Below are 16,773 nucleotides of genomic sequence, written 5' to 3' on the forward strand. Positions count from 1 at the left end.
GACCTGACCAAATTCATGCCATGAGGGAGGAGAGCAGAGAAAATGGAGGGATGAAATAACATTAATGGCTGGGTGTGGAAGGGAGAGATGAGCTTCTATTATTGCTAGATAGGAGGAGGAATCACAAGGGACAGGAAGGAAACTAAGGGCATGTCTACACTGCTATCCTGTTGGCAGTGACTGTCCCCACCAGGAGCGCTTCCACTGACTGAAGAGTGGCAGTGTGGGAGGCTGAGAGCCAGGGCTCTCAGCAGCTCCCAGCCAGGAGCCACCTGGCTTCTGGGCTCCCTGAGCTGGGAGCAGGGAGCCTCCTGCTAGAAGCTCTAGCTGCCCCCTTTTCTTGTCAATTTCACAGCTCCATGCTGGAGCACTGAAATTGACAAGATAGCCAACAGCTAATGTAGGTTAACACAGTGTCTACATAAACACTGCCTCACTTACATGGGCGGGACATGGCTATAGTGTATACATAGATATAATTAGGTCAACATAATCTGTGGACCTAACTGTGTAGTGTAGACTAGGCCTATGACTAGGGAGTTGGTTGAAGCTAAACTGTTGCTGCTGAAGAGTAAAAGGGAGGCCAGTAGTGCTAGTGGAAGAAAGGTTACTGGAATGACTGGGTAGGAATTCCTCCTCTTCTGCAGCAACAGCTGGAGAGGATGGGTAGTAACACTAATGATTAGGTAAAAGCTCAACTGCTGCCCTGGAAGAGACGGGTGAGGAGGACACTGGTGACTGGATAGTGAGGGGAGAGAGCCGAAGTCCTGTTGCTCCTCTTGGGCCGAGTAAGTACTAGGAGGAATTGGAAGGGAAGGAGCAAGAAGGGTGTAACACTAGTGACTGAGACAGACACATGTACTGCTGTCAGGGAGAAGGCAGAATGTAAGAACACTAGTGATTAGAGGGGGAGAGGAGAGGTATTAGCCTGGGGAGGGTGAACACTATATTGTGCTTGTACAGTGTCTAGGACAATGTAGTCCTGATCCACAACTGTGGATCCCGGGCACTATGATACTACAATAAGACATATTATCACTAGTGATTAGGTGGGAGCAGCTTCTGAGGAGCAAGAGAAGGAGGAATCAGAGTGGGAAGGGAGGAGGCCAGCAACCCTGGCCCCTAGGTGAGGAAGTTGCTGCTGTTGTAAAGAAGTAGGAGGGCAGTAGCACGAGGTGAGGTGTAGCCAGAGGAGAGCCGTAGTACTAGTGAGGAGCGGGGAGGAGGGAAGACAGGGCCGCTGGTTACTGGCTGGGGAGAGGGAGGAGCGTGGGGGGATGAGGGTGGCAGCGGGGGGAGGCAGAGGAGGAGCGGAGGGCGGTGCGGGGCAGGGCCGCGGTGCGGGGGTGGGAGCCGAGCAGGCCGGTGGTTGGCTGTGGTGCTGGTCGGGCCGGGCTGCGGGCCGGGGGCGGAGCCGGCGGCACATTCCAGGGCCCGGGCCGGGCTGGGTGGCAGGCAGCAGCCGGGCCTGAGCCGACCCGCTCTTTCTCTCCCAGGGCTCCAGCTCCGCTGGGCGGCACGTTCGCGTCGCGCCGAGTCGGGCTCCCCCCGCCTGCGTCCTCCCCGACTCCGGGCCTGGCACCTGCCTCTCGGCTGCCCGCGCCGCCGCCTCCTGCTGCTGCTGCTGCTGCTCTGCGCCGGGGGGACGCGGCCAGCGGCGCCGGGCCGGGGCCATGACCGTGGAGCAGAACGTGCTGCAGCAGAGCAAATCCCAGAAGGTACGGACCGTGCAGCCCGCGGCCCTCCGCGGGGAGCGGCCCAGCCCGCGCCGCCGGGGGAAGCCCTCCTGTGGCCGCTGGGCTACGCGAGGGCCCGGCTTTGGAGCCTGAACGCCGTGGGGGGTTTCTCCCGGCCGCTCCGCGCTGTGACCTTAGCAGGGAGCCAGCTAGGCGGTGGCGGCGGTGCGAGCTGGACTGGGGGTGGTGGGGACATGGGGGTGAATGCTGGGCTGGGGCCCGGTGGGGGTGGGGGCTGTGGCAGTGGCTGCTGTGAGCGTTGTATGTATTGCATGATGTCTCTTCTCCATTAGGTCCTACCTGCCCCGCCCCATGAATTTTTCTCTCTCACCAGGACATATGTGGGGTGTAGCTATTCACCCAGCGCCCATTGTAAACAACTCGCCCCTCCCGCCTCCACAGCCCTCCTTTCTCTGTGCCCTCCCCTACACACCATCCTCTCTATATCCCCCCAAAATCAATCAGCGTTTCCCTCTCTTCCCTCCAGTCCTTTCCTGAGAAGATCTTTAGAGCAGATCTCCCCAGGCCTTTATAGTTCTGGAGTGTTTTCCTTCTGTATCTTGATTGAACATGAAAGTTATGAACAAAATCTGTTTGTCTAATCATGTAAGGTTGTGAAATCAATACATTTCAGTGAGTGGATCAGTCTACTTGGGGCATGCTTTTATAGCAACCAAGGTGCCGTTTGTCATGCCTGAGGAGAAGTGGAGAGAGGACTGTCGCAATTATAACTTCTGAATTCCTTTATGTAGATGTAGTTAAAATGTGCAGATTCCCTCAGGCTGTGCTCAGATGTGATGAGTAGAGGTTCCTAAATATCCTGTGGTACACGTGTAAAAGAATAGTATCGTGTGCTGAGCCTCTAGTAAAATCACATTCTCCCCCCCCCCCCCAATCATTGTGCAGTGTGCTCTGGAGTGCAAGGTCATGTTGCTTCCATTCACTTCAAAGGTGGCTGTACTTCAGTGGTGGTACAGGTATGCAGGGCCCAGTCTTCAAACTCCCTTATGAGCAGTCCTGTTGAACTCATGAGATACTTATCTAAGAAAAAAATATTCATATGACTAAGGATTGTAGGATAGCACCCATATTTTATAATGTGCCTTGTAATTCTCTGAGGGAATTATATGCTGTACATATAAAATATGGGGTGAAAGGTGTTACTTAAATGTAAAATACAAATACTGATATTAGATATTTAAAGTGGAAGCTATTCTGAGCATATAACAATGCAGTAATATAATGATTGTAAAATATATTTGGAGGTCTTATTAAAATTGAAGATTGTATATCTAATGACTTTGTCAATTGCATTTTTCCAGTTGGGTTTAAGCAGCTAGTGGTGATGTGGAACCTTTCAACTCTGTCACTGCTGAAAATTGGTACTATCTGTTGCTGTTCGTTGGCTAACATGAAATGAGTTGATAACTGTCTCCGCTACAGACCTTACAGTAGCACAGCTGTACCACTGCAGCTGTACTGCTGTAAGGTCCCCGGTGTAGTGACAGAAGAGAGCTCTCCCATCGGCATAATAAAACCGTGCCCAACGAGAGGCAGTAGCTATGTTGGCGGGAGAGCATCTCCCGCCAATATAACGCTGTCCATGTTGGCACTTCTGTTAGTAAAACTCACATTGGTCAGGGGTGTGGTTTTTTTATCACACACCTGACCAGCAAAAGTTTTACCGACAAAAATGCTCGTGTAGACATAGCCTTACACTTTTTCTTATCAGTGTAACTGTCTGGGGGTGGGTGGGTAGGTGAAGTATTTAACCAAAATTGTCATACCAATAAAACTCTGGTATGGATGTGGCTATCCAAGTATTAAAGTGTGTACTGGTATAGTTAGTCTCACCTTCCCATATGGGAATAACTACACCAGTACACCAGTACTGGAGCTTGGATTATAGACGTAATATCTGATAGGTCTGCATGCTTACATTTCTTTCTGTCAGTTATGTCTGACAAATAATCAAAACAATCATGGAGCTGGTCTAAGCTAGAAAGTTAAGTCAACCTGGCTACATTGCTCGGGGTTGTGAAAAATTCACACCTCTGAGAGGTGTATGTAGTAAAGTCAATCAAAGTCACAGTGTAGTCATCCTTTGGTTGATGGAGGAATTCTATTGACCCTACCTACCACATCTCAGAGAGGTAGATTATGTTTTCACCCCTCAGCTCACAGAGAGCTGAGAAGCGATATACTGATTAAAGAACCCCTTCTGTTTGTGTAGTAAGTGTCTGTGCTGAAGCACTGCAGCTGTGTCACTGGAGCGTTTCTACTGTAGACCTAGCCATGGCTGTCAGATAGACCAGTGAGGAATGGTCTGTAGCTGAGGATTCCTTTCTCTTCCCCTTTGGAAGTTAAACTTGGAAGTGGTTGGTTGTGATTAAATTTCAACTAGTGATTCAACCTGGAAAAAAAAGTTGAATTAGCAAGAACTCTAATACTAAATCTTGCTGCTGCTGGTAGTTTATTATTTACACCGCTCCAAAGAGTGTACAGTAAAACTGATTGCTTTGTATTATCTGAGTAAATTAATATTAAACCTCTGCAGTTCAAAGAGGATTCAGAGTTCATTAATTTTTCAAGCCAAAAAACGGATGCAAAAGCATATTAGTCTAAAATTACTTTAGTTTTAATATCTAGCAATATTTATCAGCGATATGTAACATGAAAAATCTCCCTTGTACTACATTTCCCCTGAAATGTATGTGAAAAAACAACCTTTAGTTCAGATTGCAAATTTTGTCTTCCAAGTGACAGCTCCAAATCTTAATGGATACAATCAAGAGTTTACATGCTGACAGATTTAATCAAATAACAAGCCAAATAATATGTTATAGAAAATATACTAGCAAATTATGTAAATATTATAATGGACTAATACCTTATCTAAACTGGGAAAATTTACAAAAATTCCTACTGGTTTAGCTGAACTGGTGCTAAACATGGTGGGAGTTTGTTTTATTGGGGGAGCAGAGTGGAGAGTGCTTTTGTTTGTTTGTTTTGTTTTTGTTTGTTTGTGGGTAAGGACTGAAAGTCTCTCATGATGGTCCTCTGTTAGTGCAGAGAAACTACATATAAGGTACAAATGTATTAAGAGATCTATAACCCCCCCCCCCCCCCCGCTGGACTTTATCCCCTGAGCCCTGAACCCACGGAACCTAACTGAATCCCACCATGTGAGGGTCACCCCATCCCCATTACCCAGCCCACTTACTTATACCTATGACTGTCTCTGCTTTCTGTATGAGTGATGGGCCGTCACCGCTTGTCGGCTGTATCTTGATCCCGCCCACCGTTTACCCCCCCCATTGGGGACACTGCAGTCTGTATATATTATGTGTGCTGCCCAACACCAAAATACTAACATCTCCCTATATGCTGTATGTTACCCCCAATGACCAATAACTGACGCTTCAAATTTTCTGTATCGTTTATTCTTCAAATATTATCTAATTAGCTTTCCAAGAGATGACTTTGAGTCAGCAGAATACCCCTACTCCTCATAACAGTGGTTTTCAGTAACTAATTAATCAGGATCGCTTTCTGTTACTCAGGAAGTATTTAGCAGCTTTTGTAATACTTTAAAATATGGGTTTATTTGGTACAATGCTGTATAGTTAACTTCACTCAGGCTAGGAGCCTGATCTGCACTTAAGTTTTGCTGGCATAATTGTCATTTAGGAATGTGAAAAAAATCGTACCCCTTACCCACATAGCTATGTTGGCAGAAGCACTAGGGTAGACACAGTTACACTGGCAAAAGAACTTTTGCTCGTATAAATTGTCTACACTCAGAGATTTTGCTGGTAAAGCTATACTGGCAAATCCTTTCTAGTATAGACAAGGCCTAATATTGTTTTCCTTACTTAGACAGGGAATCTGGGTCTGTTTAAAATTGGATCTTTATTTCCTTCATGTTTACTGGGCATCTTGACTTTTGTGTTACTCAAGATTTGCTCTCTATCTCTTGAATCAAAAAATAACCAGGATCACATTATTAGTCTTGTTGCTGTGTCCAACTTGGGAATCTGTAACATTTAGTATTTATGGGGTCGTCTGTAATGTCCATGTTTATATACAAGTATTTTAATAAATGTAAATAGGGTGGTAGCTGTTTGTTTTTTTTGTCCAGAGGTATTCCCAATGTTTGGTTAACTTTTGGCTCCTATCTGACTCTTATCCTCTTTTTTCCTTCCACTAAAATGTTGATTTTGATCAGGCTTCTTGTTGAGAAGGTAAAGAATTTTCATTGTTTGATTCCAAACAATTGGCCATTCAGTTTGGTAGATGTCTTCAAGTTGACATTTCAAAGGAACACGGTTGTAGTCTGTCACTCTTGCTGTGGAGGGCCTCCAGTTCCTTAGACATTGTGTACACCACCAAAACTCAAATGCAGTTTTCCAGTGGTAGAAAATGAGAAGCAATAGTGTACACAGATCATATGTGGCTTCACCACTATGTCACTTAACTCCACTGAAATGTAAGCTATAGCTGACCTCCTGTCTAATAAGAAATGGCTTTAGATCATTAATTCATTTTACACTGGCCTCTGAACAGCCAACGCATGGCACCAATGTGCAATGGTTATCCTGGTTTGTGTGCCACTCAGAGAAGGATTGGATGGTGATTGTTGTGTGAGGTTTAAAAAACAAACAAACAAAGCTTGTGTTTTATTTATGCTGCAGTTCGCGTGACAGTTATCGTTGCCGCTGAACTATTTGAATTTTGCCAGTGTAATTGTGATCATAATAGAATAAAATTAGAGGTGGCAGTTCATCTAATCTTTTAGAAATATGCTGTATTAAGGATATGTAGCACTGACTTTGTAAATGATATATAGCACTTTGCTAGGAAAAAGACAACTTGCTTTTTTTCTCTTAGCATCTTCCATAGGTTAAAATGTGTTTCCCTTAAATGCTCTTTTCCAAACTTTTGGTTTGTGGTTTGCTGGTAGCCTGCGGAAAGTTGGCTGATCATGTGATTTTTGGCTCTTCCTGTTTTCTGCTGCTAAATTGCATTGAATAACAGCTGAAATGTTATATTACTCCCTAATATTACTTTTCCATGAACAGTTGCTGTAGTTGTCATGAGAATATTATGCCGTTACAAATGGGGGTGAGGGAGAGAAGTGGTCCATGCAGTCATGAAAGGGAGGGGAGATTATCTGAAGGACCATTTTCCTATGAGGTGGTCTATTCTAAAAATATTTAGGAAATGTTGTACCACTTTTTCCACAATTCATGGTTTTAAGACCAACCACCATTGACATAATGGTATTGTGAACATGATCTTGAACTCTTGCTATTGCAACCAGTTAGTTCAGTGTGTGCCGACATCAGCTTCAGATATTCAAAATATTTGTAGTGAGTTAATCATAAAAGCATGTTTGGAGGGAATGCTGTGTATTGTGTTGGTGTTGATTATTTCTAAAATACATGGCGATGTGTGTGTATAAAGCCTTATTATGTGTAACTTCTGCTTGAACATAGACCCTTCTCATTATTTAATACTACAACAGCAGGTAAAACTCAATTTTATGAAAGTCTAATCAATACAAAACATATTTTGTCCTTCTTCTCCTTCCCCCAGCCTAATAAGTTATTGAATATTTCCTGGATTTTATGATCATTTTTTTTGGTCTGCCTTTTACAACCTTTGTGAAATTGGGATTTATATTTATCAAGTCAGTGGGCCATATTATGACTTTACTGTTAGACGAATTTAAGGACCTAATCTAAACTCAATGGGAATGCCCTCAGTGACTTTATGATGTATTATTTGTGTTGTTATAGCATCTAGGTCATGATGCAGGACCCCACTGTACTAGGCATTGTTCAAGCCCATAGCAAAGAGAGTTCCTGCCTCAAAGACCTTACTTGAACGGCTTTTGGATCAAGTCCAAGTTCAAAATATACAAACACACAAGGTGTCTTTTAACAAATTAACTTGTTTTCAATTCTTTGTATAACTCCAAAATGGCTTGATTTAAGTTGTTGAAGAAACAAAACAAAAATATTTATGGCTATACTAAATAACATTTATCAAGGGTTTATAAAAGAATCACACAACTTTGCATTAAAAGGTTAAAACATATTTTCAAAAACACATTATTTTAAGTGCTCCTAAATATCAGTATATCTTGGACCATTAAAAGTGATCTACAAACGTGTGTGTGTATGTGTGTGTGGGACAACTGAGTTTTGTGTAATATATAATGAACCTGAAAGGGCATGGGTGTTAGTTTTTTGAAAATGTTCTGCCTTTTTATTCAGTTCTTGTCTGTCATGGAAGAAATGGAGACTAATCTACTTTCGTTTATGTAGTTTACTTTTTGTACTTCACTTATTACAGGTCATACACTTACTACAGTGAGGAGTTCTTCTGACTTATCTGGAATTGTTTATCATAGTTTTATTACTAGTCAATAGTGAGAAGTTAATGTTTGTAGGATTGGGCTACGCTAGTTAGTTTCACTTTCTCTTCTCCTGCACTAATAAGTACAGTTATGCAGTGTATGGATATCAGTGCAGGGAGAGGTTTAAATGAAAGCAAGCCATGTCTTTTCTTGAAAATGAAACTTAAAAAATTTTGTTTTTTAAAAAGTAGAGTTTTTCAAAACTAAGCTACTGTACCAGCAGCCACTTTGAGAAGGGTCTGTCTTCCTAGTTCTGTGAGCTGAGGGCACTCAGCAACCTGCAGAGCCTATCCCTAACTTTATATTAAAGGATATTATTCCAGCATCACAATGTGAATAATAGCCACATTATTACGAAGATGCTACAGTAGTACCAATGTCTATAGTGCAGAAAAGTTACTGTAACAGTAATAAATTCCCAAATGAATTGGAAATGTTCAGGCCAGACATATTTTATAACAAATAAAGAAAAACTAACTATTCCTGTTAAAGTGCTATTTGGTATACTTAAAAATAAAGCAGCCACTCTCTTAATGGTATGAAATATTGAACTCTTGAGTGAAATTTCTGTTAAAATGCTCATTGAGTGACAACTGATGACCATACATCATCTTTCAGAGCTTTATGTGAATAATGTGTGGTAGATTTTGGTCTGATTCAATTAGTGCATATTTATTATAGCCTTCAAAGCGCTAGGTAAAAAAGAATGAAGTGGGGTTAACCATGAAAGGCTGTTGATACAATAGCAGCATTAACTGCAGTGTTTGATGTTTGCATATAGTAGAAGTGAAAGTGATCATGTCCGGTTGCTTAAGAAATGTGTAGCTTTCTTCATCACTACCTTTGCAGACTTTTTAGAAAAGACTGTGGTCTCGAAGTGATTTATAGCTGTGAAATTGAAAAAAGAATACAGTTGCATGGTTAGCTACTGAATAGTAATCAGTAATTGGGAGTACACTCCCCTCTTTTTTTTTTTTTTTTTTTTTTGGCAAAAGGCCTGGTTCTCTCTCTTCTCCCCATGCTTGTTCGTAGGATAGAAACTGTGAACACTTTCAATATTCCCATATGAAGAGTTACATTCTGAGCAGCAAACCCCAGATTTCTTAATGCGAGTTTAAATTCTTAGTTTCTGACCATATAAATGTTGGTAATTTGTTATGTTTCAAAATAATGTATTTTTAACATTGGGAAGCTGGAACCATTTTGTACTAAAACTTGCTTTAAATCATATTTTCTTTAGCTAAAAAATAAATGGGGCTCCAAAACAGCTGTGCCGTGCCATGCCATGCCGGGCCAAGCAAAATTTAGCTAAATTGTTGCAGTCTTTGAGCACTCCAAATCCCAGCACTTGTTCATGTTCCAGAATTTGGAGAACTTTGTTAGTATAGCAAAGCTTGCAACAAATCAATTAAGTCCTATTCCTGAAGTTAAATCTCCTGTTAAATTCAATAGCAAAAATCTAGCTGACTGCGATAGGGGAAGGTCTTAAGATTGTTGAAAAGATAAATCGGGGTTTGGTTTGGTGACTAGAAGAACGTGATTATTTCACAAATGTCTGTGCAAGGCATTGTGAATTCTGTCCTGTGCGCTACAGATCTGCTCTTCGTAGGTATCACTGCATTCAGAAATCACAATTTAGGCCCGCAGATATAGTTGTCTTAAAATTAATAAGAAAAATAAACCAATATTTTAATTTGCCTTCTGGTTATTGAAACGTTTGAGGTCACATATTCAATCTTTTCTTTGAAAAGGTGAGGGTTGAAACTTGGTTTAAAGAAAGCTGGTGTTCTCACATGAATCCAAGAGTTGAAGCTTTGAGGAAAAAATACCAGTATTGTGAGAGTTTGCAACTCTGAATTATTTACTCATTTGTCATGATAGCTACTCTGGGTGAGGATAGAGATTCTATAAGGAATCCTAGTATCTTACTCCAATTCCAATGACTTTGTATTGTAACAGAGTGATCAGATTAATATTGGAATTTAGCATCAGACATTTTTTTCTGATGCAAACCTTTTGACTTCATATTCCTTGATCAAAACAATGCTGTTTTTACGCTAGGTTGCTAAATTAATGGCAACTGAGACATTTTATTCAGCATAACTTATTTCTTAAAGAGTTTCTTATATTAATATGATAGAAAATCAGCAGCACTTCATCTTACTCATTTAAATGTACAAATGTCTCAGTATGACAGGTTTCAAGTAAAGACAGACTGACATACTTCAAATGTTCTCCTTAACTTTAACACTTCTGATTTTTTTCCTAAGTGTCAAACTAATAATCCTCTATGCATTTTCAAGAAGTATATTAGGTTCTTGCGTTTGAGAGCAGAATAATTCATTTGGCAGATGGTCTTTAGAGACTACACAGCTTTAAGGGCTTGATCCAAAGCCCATTGAAGTCAGAGGACCTGTGAATCTGACTTTAGTCATCTAGATTTGTGCAAAGTTCATGCAAATTAATCCTTGTGATGTGATACCATGCATAGGTTTCTGTGGGTCCTTCATACATATTCAATAGTTAGTTATACTCATTCTCCAGCAACAAAAATATAAGTGCTGTTGTGAAATAGAGGGAGTCCAGCTGGATTAATTTGTCTTTCTGGTTCACTCTGAGACTGTAAAGTATCAATCTGAATTATATTATGAAAAATCTAATTTAGGGATCGGCAACCTTCGGCCCGTGGCCCACTAGGGGAAGTCCCCTGGTGGGCCGGGCCGGGCCGGTTTGTTTACCAGCTGCATCTGCAGGTTCCGTGGGTTGCGGCTCCCACTGGCCGCAGTTCGCCGTTCCAGGTCAATGAGGGCTGCGGGAAGCGGCATGGGCCAAGGGATGTGCTGGCCGCCACTTCCCGCAGCCCCCATTGGCCTGGAGCGGCAAACCGCGGCTAGTTTGGCAGTAGATTGTTTTCCAAATGAGAACTGGTTTAAAACGAACAAGCACAAAAAAACCCCACAATCCAACTTGTTAAATAACTTAGTGTAGTCTATTCTTCCCTTCTGGTATAGAATTGTTCTCTTGAGTCAGTGCCTGGTTATTAACAGACCTTTTTTAAAAACACCTGAAATGTTAAAAATAACACCATGGGGATATAGTAGGATTAATAATCGTTTAATTACACAAAGTGGTTAACTTTGTCAAAAAAAAAAAAAAGGGACCTTCTTTAAAGCTTTTACAGAAGGACCAGAGAGTTTCAAGTGAAACAGTCAACAAATCACATTTAGACAAATGCGTCACTGATACTGGGGGACAAAAATGTGATCTCTTTGTAATAAAGACATCCTCTGTATGTAACAAAGAAAAAACTGCAGAAATCTTAATTTATACTGCACAGTATGTAGGATTTTTTTCTGTAGCAGAAATCTGAGTTTAGTGTATTCTCTTTTGTGAAACATTGTTAAAGTTGAAATATTTCATTTTCCTGCCTGCTCACAGAAAAGCTTCACTTGCCTGAGAAACATGAGGTTGTCGCAGCAAGCTGAAGTGAGGTCAATACAGTGGTGTCTTTAAAGATTCTCGTTGTTGACAGTAACACTGGTGTTTATATCGTAAGGGATCTCAGCATTTAAAAAGCTGTAGAATAATATGTCAATGAGCCACTTCAGGGTTTACATTAGGAGCCACTTCAGGCATACTCTTGAGTGTGGTGTTCAGTCTTGTCTTCAGCCATTGAAAAGTGCACCAGTAGCCTACTAATGCATGCTCTGGAGTGGCTTATTGCTGTTAGGCCTATGACTTTTACATTTAATTAAAAGAGATTGCAGGGTTTATGGAAAAACAACAGAAGTAGGGAAAAGGTGCTAAAACATCTTTACTCAGCTTTTTTGAATATGCTTATTTTACCACTCTCTCTGTGTCTTGGTAAGGTTTCCTGGACTCCTGGAGAAACCTAGCTGACCTTCAGAAGCAGATTTTCTTAACAGCCGCTTTCAGCTTGCTTTCTTTTAAAAAAAGGGAAAATAGGAACAAAATCAACTAACCCCTTTACACTGGAAAATGAGTTAAAAGTGGTTGGAAGGATAACCAGCTGCTGCTGAAAAGGTAGCTTGACACTTCAGGAGAAGGGGCAGTTTAAAATATATCCCCTTTTCTCCTTCAGCCTCTCACTACTCCCCAAGTGCCTCTGTCTGCCTCCAATTCCCATAACATGACCTATCTTGGACCCTACCCACTTTAAACTTGCCCTTCACTCAATAAGTATAATAGATGTTGGAAATTGTCTCAGAACTGTGTGAGGGATAAAACTGTAGTTGTGTTGGGGTGTGACTGTGACAGCATAAAAAAGATCCATTCAGCCAATCAGAATGCAGAATGGGGGCAACTGGTGTTCCAGCTAGATTCTGGTATAGATTATTTACACGCCTGGATTTAATGCTCAATTTAGGAAGTGTTTCTGTAAACCTGTATTATCCTTTGAATAAAATCAACCTAAAAATCATGTGGACTTCATAAGAACATCTGCACTTGAATGGAACAAAGATATTTTTACTAATGGTTAATCATAAGTTACCGAAGAATATAAAACACAAATAAGACAGAGGCACTTCCCCAGAAGCAAAGCTTCACTTGATTCAGTTAAATGCTAACGGAAATTCATTTTAGAACAAATGAGACCGAAGGTAAATCATTTTACTTTACCAACATATTTTGTGTGTTAAACGATATCATGTGGTAGAACCATTATTTATTATACCTTCTTGACGCTGGGCCCAATGTTGCTGCCATGAAAGTTAGTGGCGACACTGAAGTTGATTTCAACAAGAGCTAGAGTGGCCTGTAAGAATTAAATAACTTCTAATAATGTGATGGGTTACGTTCAGAAATATTAACAAGTAACAGAACTATCAAATGGCTGAGATTAATCTTCATGCATATGTTATGTGTATATATAGTCCCTCATCTTTTTAAAAACTTTAGATTCATGGCCTCTACTGTGGAGATGTGAGCAAAATAGAACAGAAAATCCTTCAAAGAAAGAAGTGCGTCTGTTGCCCCAGCAACTCCTGAAGTTTCTCCAAGAGAGAACAATATGATGATGCCTCTGTGAATCTGGGGTTGTGGGAAGGTCTGCTGTGTGTAGCATCTCCCCCAATTTATTATCTCCTAAATACTTGTAGGTTACACACATAAAAGGGTGCTGTTTCTTCCTTTTTCCTCTGTAAGAGCCTTTCTCCCTCCCCACTCCTGGGGTGTTGAAGGGATAGCTCTAAGGCAGGGGTCTCAAACTCCCGGCCCGCGGGCCATCTGCAGCCCCTGAGCCTCCCCAATGTGGCCAGCAGGGCTCCAGCAGTTTTGGGGCTGGGTCGCTCCCTTGGCCCCACCTGCCATCACTGGCGCTCTCCCGTCAGGGGTCCCAGCAGCGCAGTGGAGCTGAGCAATGTCTGCCTGCTCGCTCCAGTTGTTGCCGGCCCCTCCCTGCGGCCCATGTGCTGCCCCCGCCCCGAGCGCCCCTGCAGCCAATGGGACGCTGCGGGGGTGGTGCCTGGGGGCAGAAGAGTGCAGAGGCCCCCCAGGTAAGTGCCGCACCCCCGACTCCCTCCCAGAGCCTGCACCCCCTTTCCACACACCCCCTCCCAGAGCCTGCACCCTCCCACAACCCCCCCGCCCCAAACACCCTCCCAGAGCCTGTATCCCAGACCTCCTCCCCCCACTCTGTCCCAGAGCCCAGCCTCTCACCTCTTCTGTACCCAAACTCCCTCCCAGAGTCTGCACCCCAATCCCCTCCCAGAGCCCAACTTCTCACCTCCTCCACCACCCGAACTCCATCCCAGAGCTTTAGGCAGGTGGGGGGTGGAGTTTTTGGGGGGACGGGTTCTGGGCGGCATGAGCGACATTGGCCCGCTGGGAGGATTTGAGGACTGGAACTGGCCCTAAGGTAAATTGAGTTTGAGACCCCTGCTCTAAGGGTTTATCTACAGAGCAAAAAACAAAACAAACCCCAAACATGGCAGAGAATCTGAGTGTGGGTCTACAGCAGTGGTTCTCAACCTATTTATCATTGTGGGCTGCAGGTTGAGAACCATAGTGCCCCTTCTCCTTAAAGCCCCCCCCCCCCAGTTCCCTATGCCCAGCGCCCACACCCAGAGACCCCTCCACAGAGTGGGGCTGGGCAGCTGGGAGCCCTGGGCATGAGGCCAGACCAGAGCGGCAGCTATGTGCTGTTTGGGCCGTGGGTTGAGAACCACTGGTCTACAGACTTGGGCTTATGCTAGGGTGCTAAAAATAGCGGTGTAAATGTTCACTCTCAGGCTGAAGCTAGGGCTCTGAGACCCACCCTCCTTGCCAGGTTCCGGAGCCCATGTGGGAACGCCAACCCTGGTAGTTCTAGTGCTATGGTGCAAGCCTGAGTCTATGGACCTGGGCTCTGAGATTTGTTGCTGTGGCTTCTTTTGGCAGTGTATACATGTACCCTAAATTACTAGGCTATGGAACCGTGACAGAGCCATCTTGTAATGAAAGTGGGGCTTAGATAGTCTGACATGTATCCCTAGCTCTGTGTAGAACCTGGGCCATCATGCAGATTTAGGGGCTCAAACTCCCTTCGCCTTGTGTGGAGATTTGTGAGGCAGAGTGAGTACAAAACATCCCCTCTCTGCCCCTTGCCAGGATGGTTTGGAGGAAAGTCCACATTAGTGAACTTGCAGGGTTTTCTGTTCCCTGAACAGGTCTTTCTCACATAGGGAATGATTTGGCTTACAATATTTAGGTAACAGTTGATTTCCTCCCCCTTCCCCATATAACTATATAATTATTTGCTTTGTGCATCATGTTTTATGTAATTTCTAGAGCAGGGGTCAGCAACGTTTGGCCGGGCCAGTTTATTTACCTGTTGATGTGGCAGGTTCGGCCGATCGCGGCCCCCACTGGCTGCGGTTCGCCGTCCTGGGCCAATGGGGGTGGCGGGAAGCTGCGGCCAGCACATCGCTCGCCCGCGCCGCTTCTCGCCACCCCCATTGGCCCAGGACGGCGAACCACGGCCAGTGGGGGCCGCGATCGGCTGAACCTGCCGTGTCAGCAGGTAAATAAACTGGCCTGGCCCACCAGGGTGCTTATCCTGGTGAGCTGCGTGCCAAATGTTGCCAACCCCTGCTCTAGGTAAACATTTGTAGTTGGAAAGCTCACTAATTCAGTGCTTTTTAAAAATCTCATTGTTTACAGCTTTTTAATGCACTGGTAAGTTGAATTAAAATTTACAAAATTGAAAAAAAATTCACATTTTGCTTTGTTTTAAGACAGTAAATGACAAGTCATGCCAAGCAATCAAAGCTCAAAATATTTAGGATGCTATATAAAAACATTTATGAAATAGAAAAACAAAAATTCAGTGAGGACAGTTATTTCTTCACAAAGGGAAAATGAGAGACTGTGGTAGTCAGTAAAAATGTGGAAAAATAAACTAATTCAGTATTAAGGCCAAGACTATAACAGGGTTCAAAAAAGACTTAGATAAGTTCATGGAGGATAGGTCCATCAATGGCTGTTAGCCAGGATGGGCAGGGATGGTGTCCCTAGCCTCTGTTTGCCAGAAGCTGGGAATGGGTGACAAGGGATGGATCACTTGATGAATACCTGGTCAGTTCATTCCCTCTGGAGCACCTTGCATTGGCCACTGTTGGAAGACAGGATACTGGGCTAGATGGACCTTTGGTCTGACCCAGTATGGCCGTTCTTATGTTCTTAATCATCTGCTGTTTTATTAATACATGTTAAAAAAATTCTTTTTAAATGATAGTTTCACTTTAAAATTTGTGAAGGACTGGTTGACTCCAAACATTGATAATGGATTTTAACACCCTTTTCCCTCAAAGTCTCCAAATTGAATGCAACCCTTGCTGTTGTGGACTCGTTGTTCCAGTGACTCTCCGGCTGCCTCTTTGAAATAAGTTTGGTCTCAGGCCAGTTCCAAGTGGATAAATGTCTATCTTGCACAAACCACAACTGTAACTGGCATTTTTTGTCAGTCTTAGCAGAGAAGCCAAGGACTGAACTCCCCTTTTGCCACATAGGTGATCCTTTCAAGGGGGGGACGGGGTGGTTGAGGCATATTGGGAGAGTGTATGGCATTATTATTCGGTAAAAAACTTATTTTTATCTGATCAATGCTGCTTTAGTAACTCCTTACTGGTTACACTTTATGGCATTAAATAAGGGGGTTCTCTTAATGCAGGGGGTGGATGCCTTGTGTTGTGAGGGCTCTCAGTCCAGTACCTTTCTAAATGCCTTCTGGAAGGCATTTAAAAAAACACAAAAACCCCCCAAAAACCCTTGGCTTCCTGCCATCACAAGTACTGTGTTTTTGATACAAGTAGTAGTCTTACCACTTAAAACACGAGTGGTAATAAAGCAAGTGGCGGCAGCAACAAAGCATTTAGATCTGCCCAAATATCTACTGCTTATTAACATGTTGTTTTACCTAGTATCTTCATGGATAGGCTTCATTTATCAGTCATGTAAGCAAGCCACCTGTTTTGAACCTGACCAGTAAACAAAAGCTTACTATTTTGTTGAAAAGCAGAGAGTACAGAGATGTAGGCTTGTTCTTAACTGTTCCCAGGAGAAATAATTAACGTTGCAGAGATTACATTCTCTGTGGTAATTGAGGGTCTTTTG

At 43.0% G+C, this 16,773-nt stretch overlaps 1 protein-coding gene across 10 annotated transcripts in view; it reads left to right on the forward strand.

Annotated features, from left to right (window-relative positions):
* The first annotated feature begins 1,429 nt into the window (after positions 1-1,429).
* Positions 1,430-16,773, forward strand: part of USP25 (ubiquitin specific peptidase 25) — a 146,143-nt gene continuing 130,799 nt past the window's right edge. For 7 of the 10 annotated variants that reach the window (XR_010594388.1, XR_010594389.1, XR_010594391.1 and 4 more), the window contains exon 1: positions 1,532-1,718. Coding sequence is in view for 3 of the 10 variants with exons in the window: in XM_005294639.5 (XP_005294696.1) it covers positions 1,674-1,718 (45 nt within the window). In the remaining 7 variants the exon portion in view is untranslated. Of the gene's footprint in view, positions 1,719-16,773 lie in introns of all 10 variants that reach the window. The other 3 variants (XM_005294638.5, XM_005294637.5, XM_065575915.1) reach the window with 3 other exon arrangements.

This window comes from Chrysemys picta, chromosome 1 (assembly GCF_011386835.1).
Source record: "Chrysemys picta bellii isolate R12L10 chromosome 1, ASM1138683v2, whole genome shotgun sequence".
In the NCBI taxonomy this organism is placed as follows: Eukaryota; Metazoa; Chordata; order Testudines; family Emydidae; genus Chrysemys; species Chrysemys picta.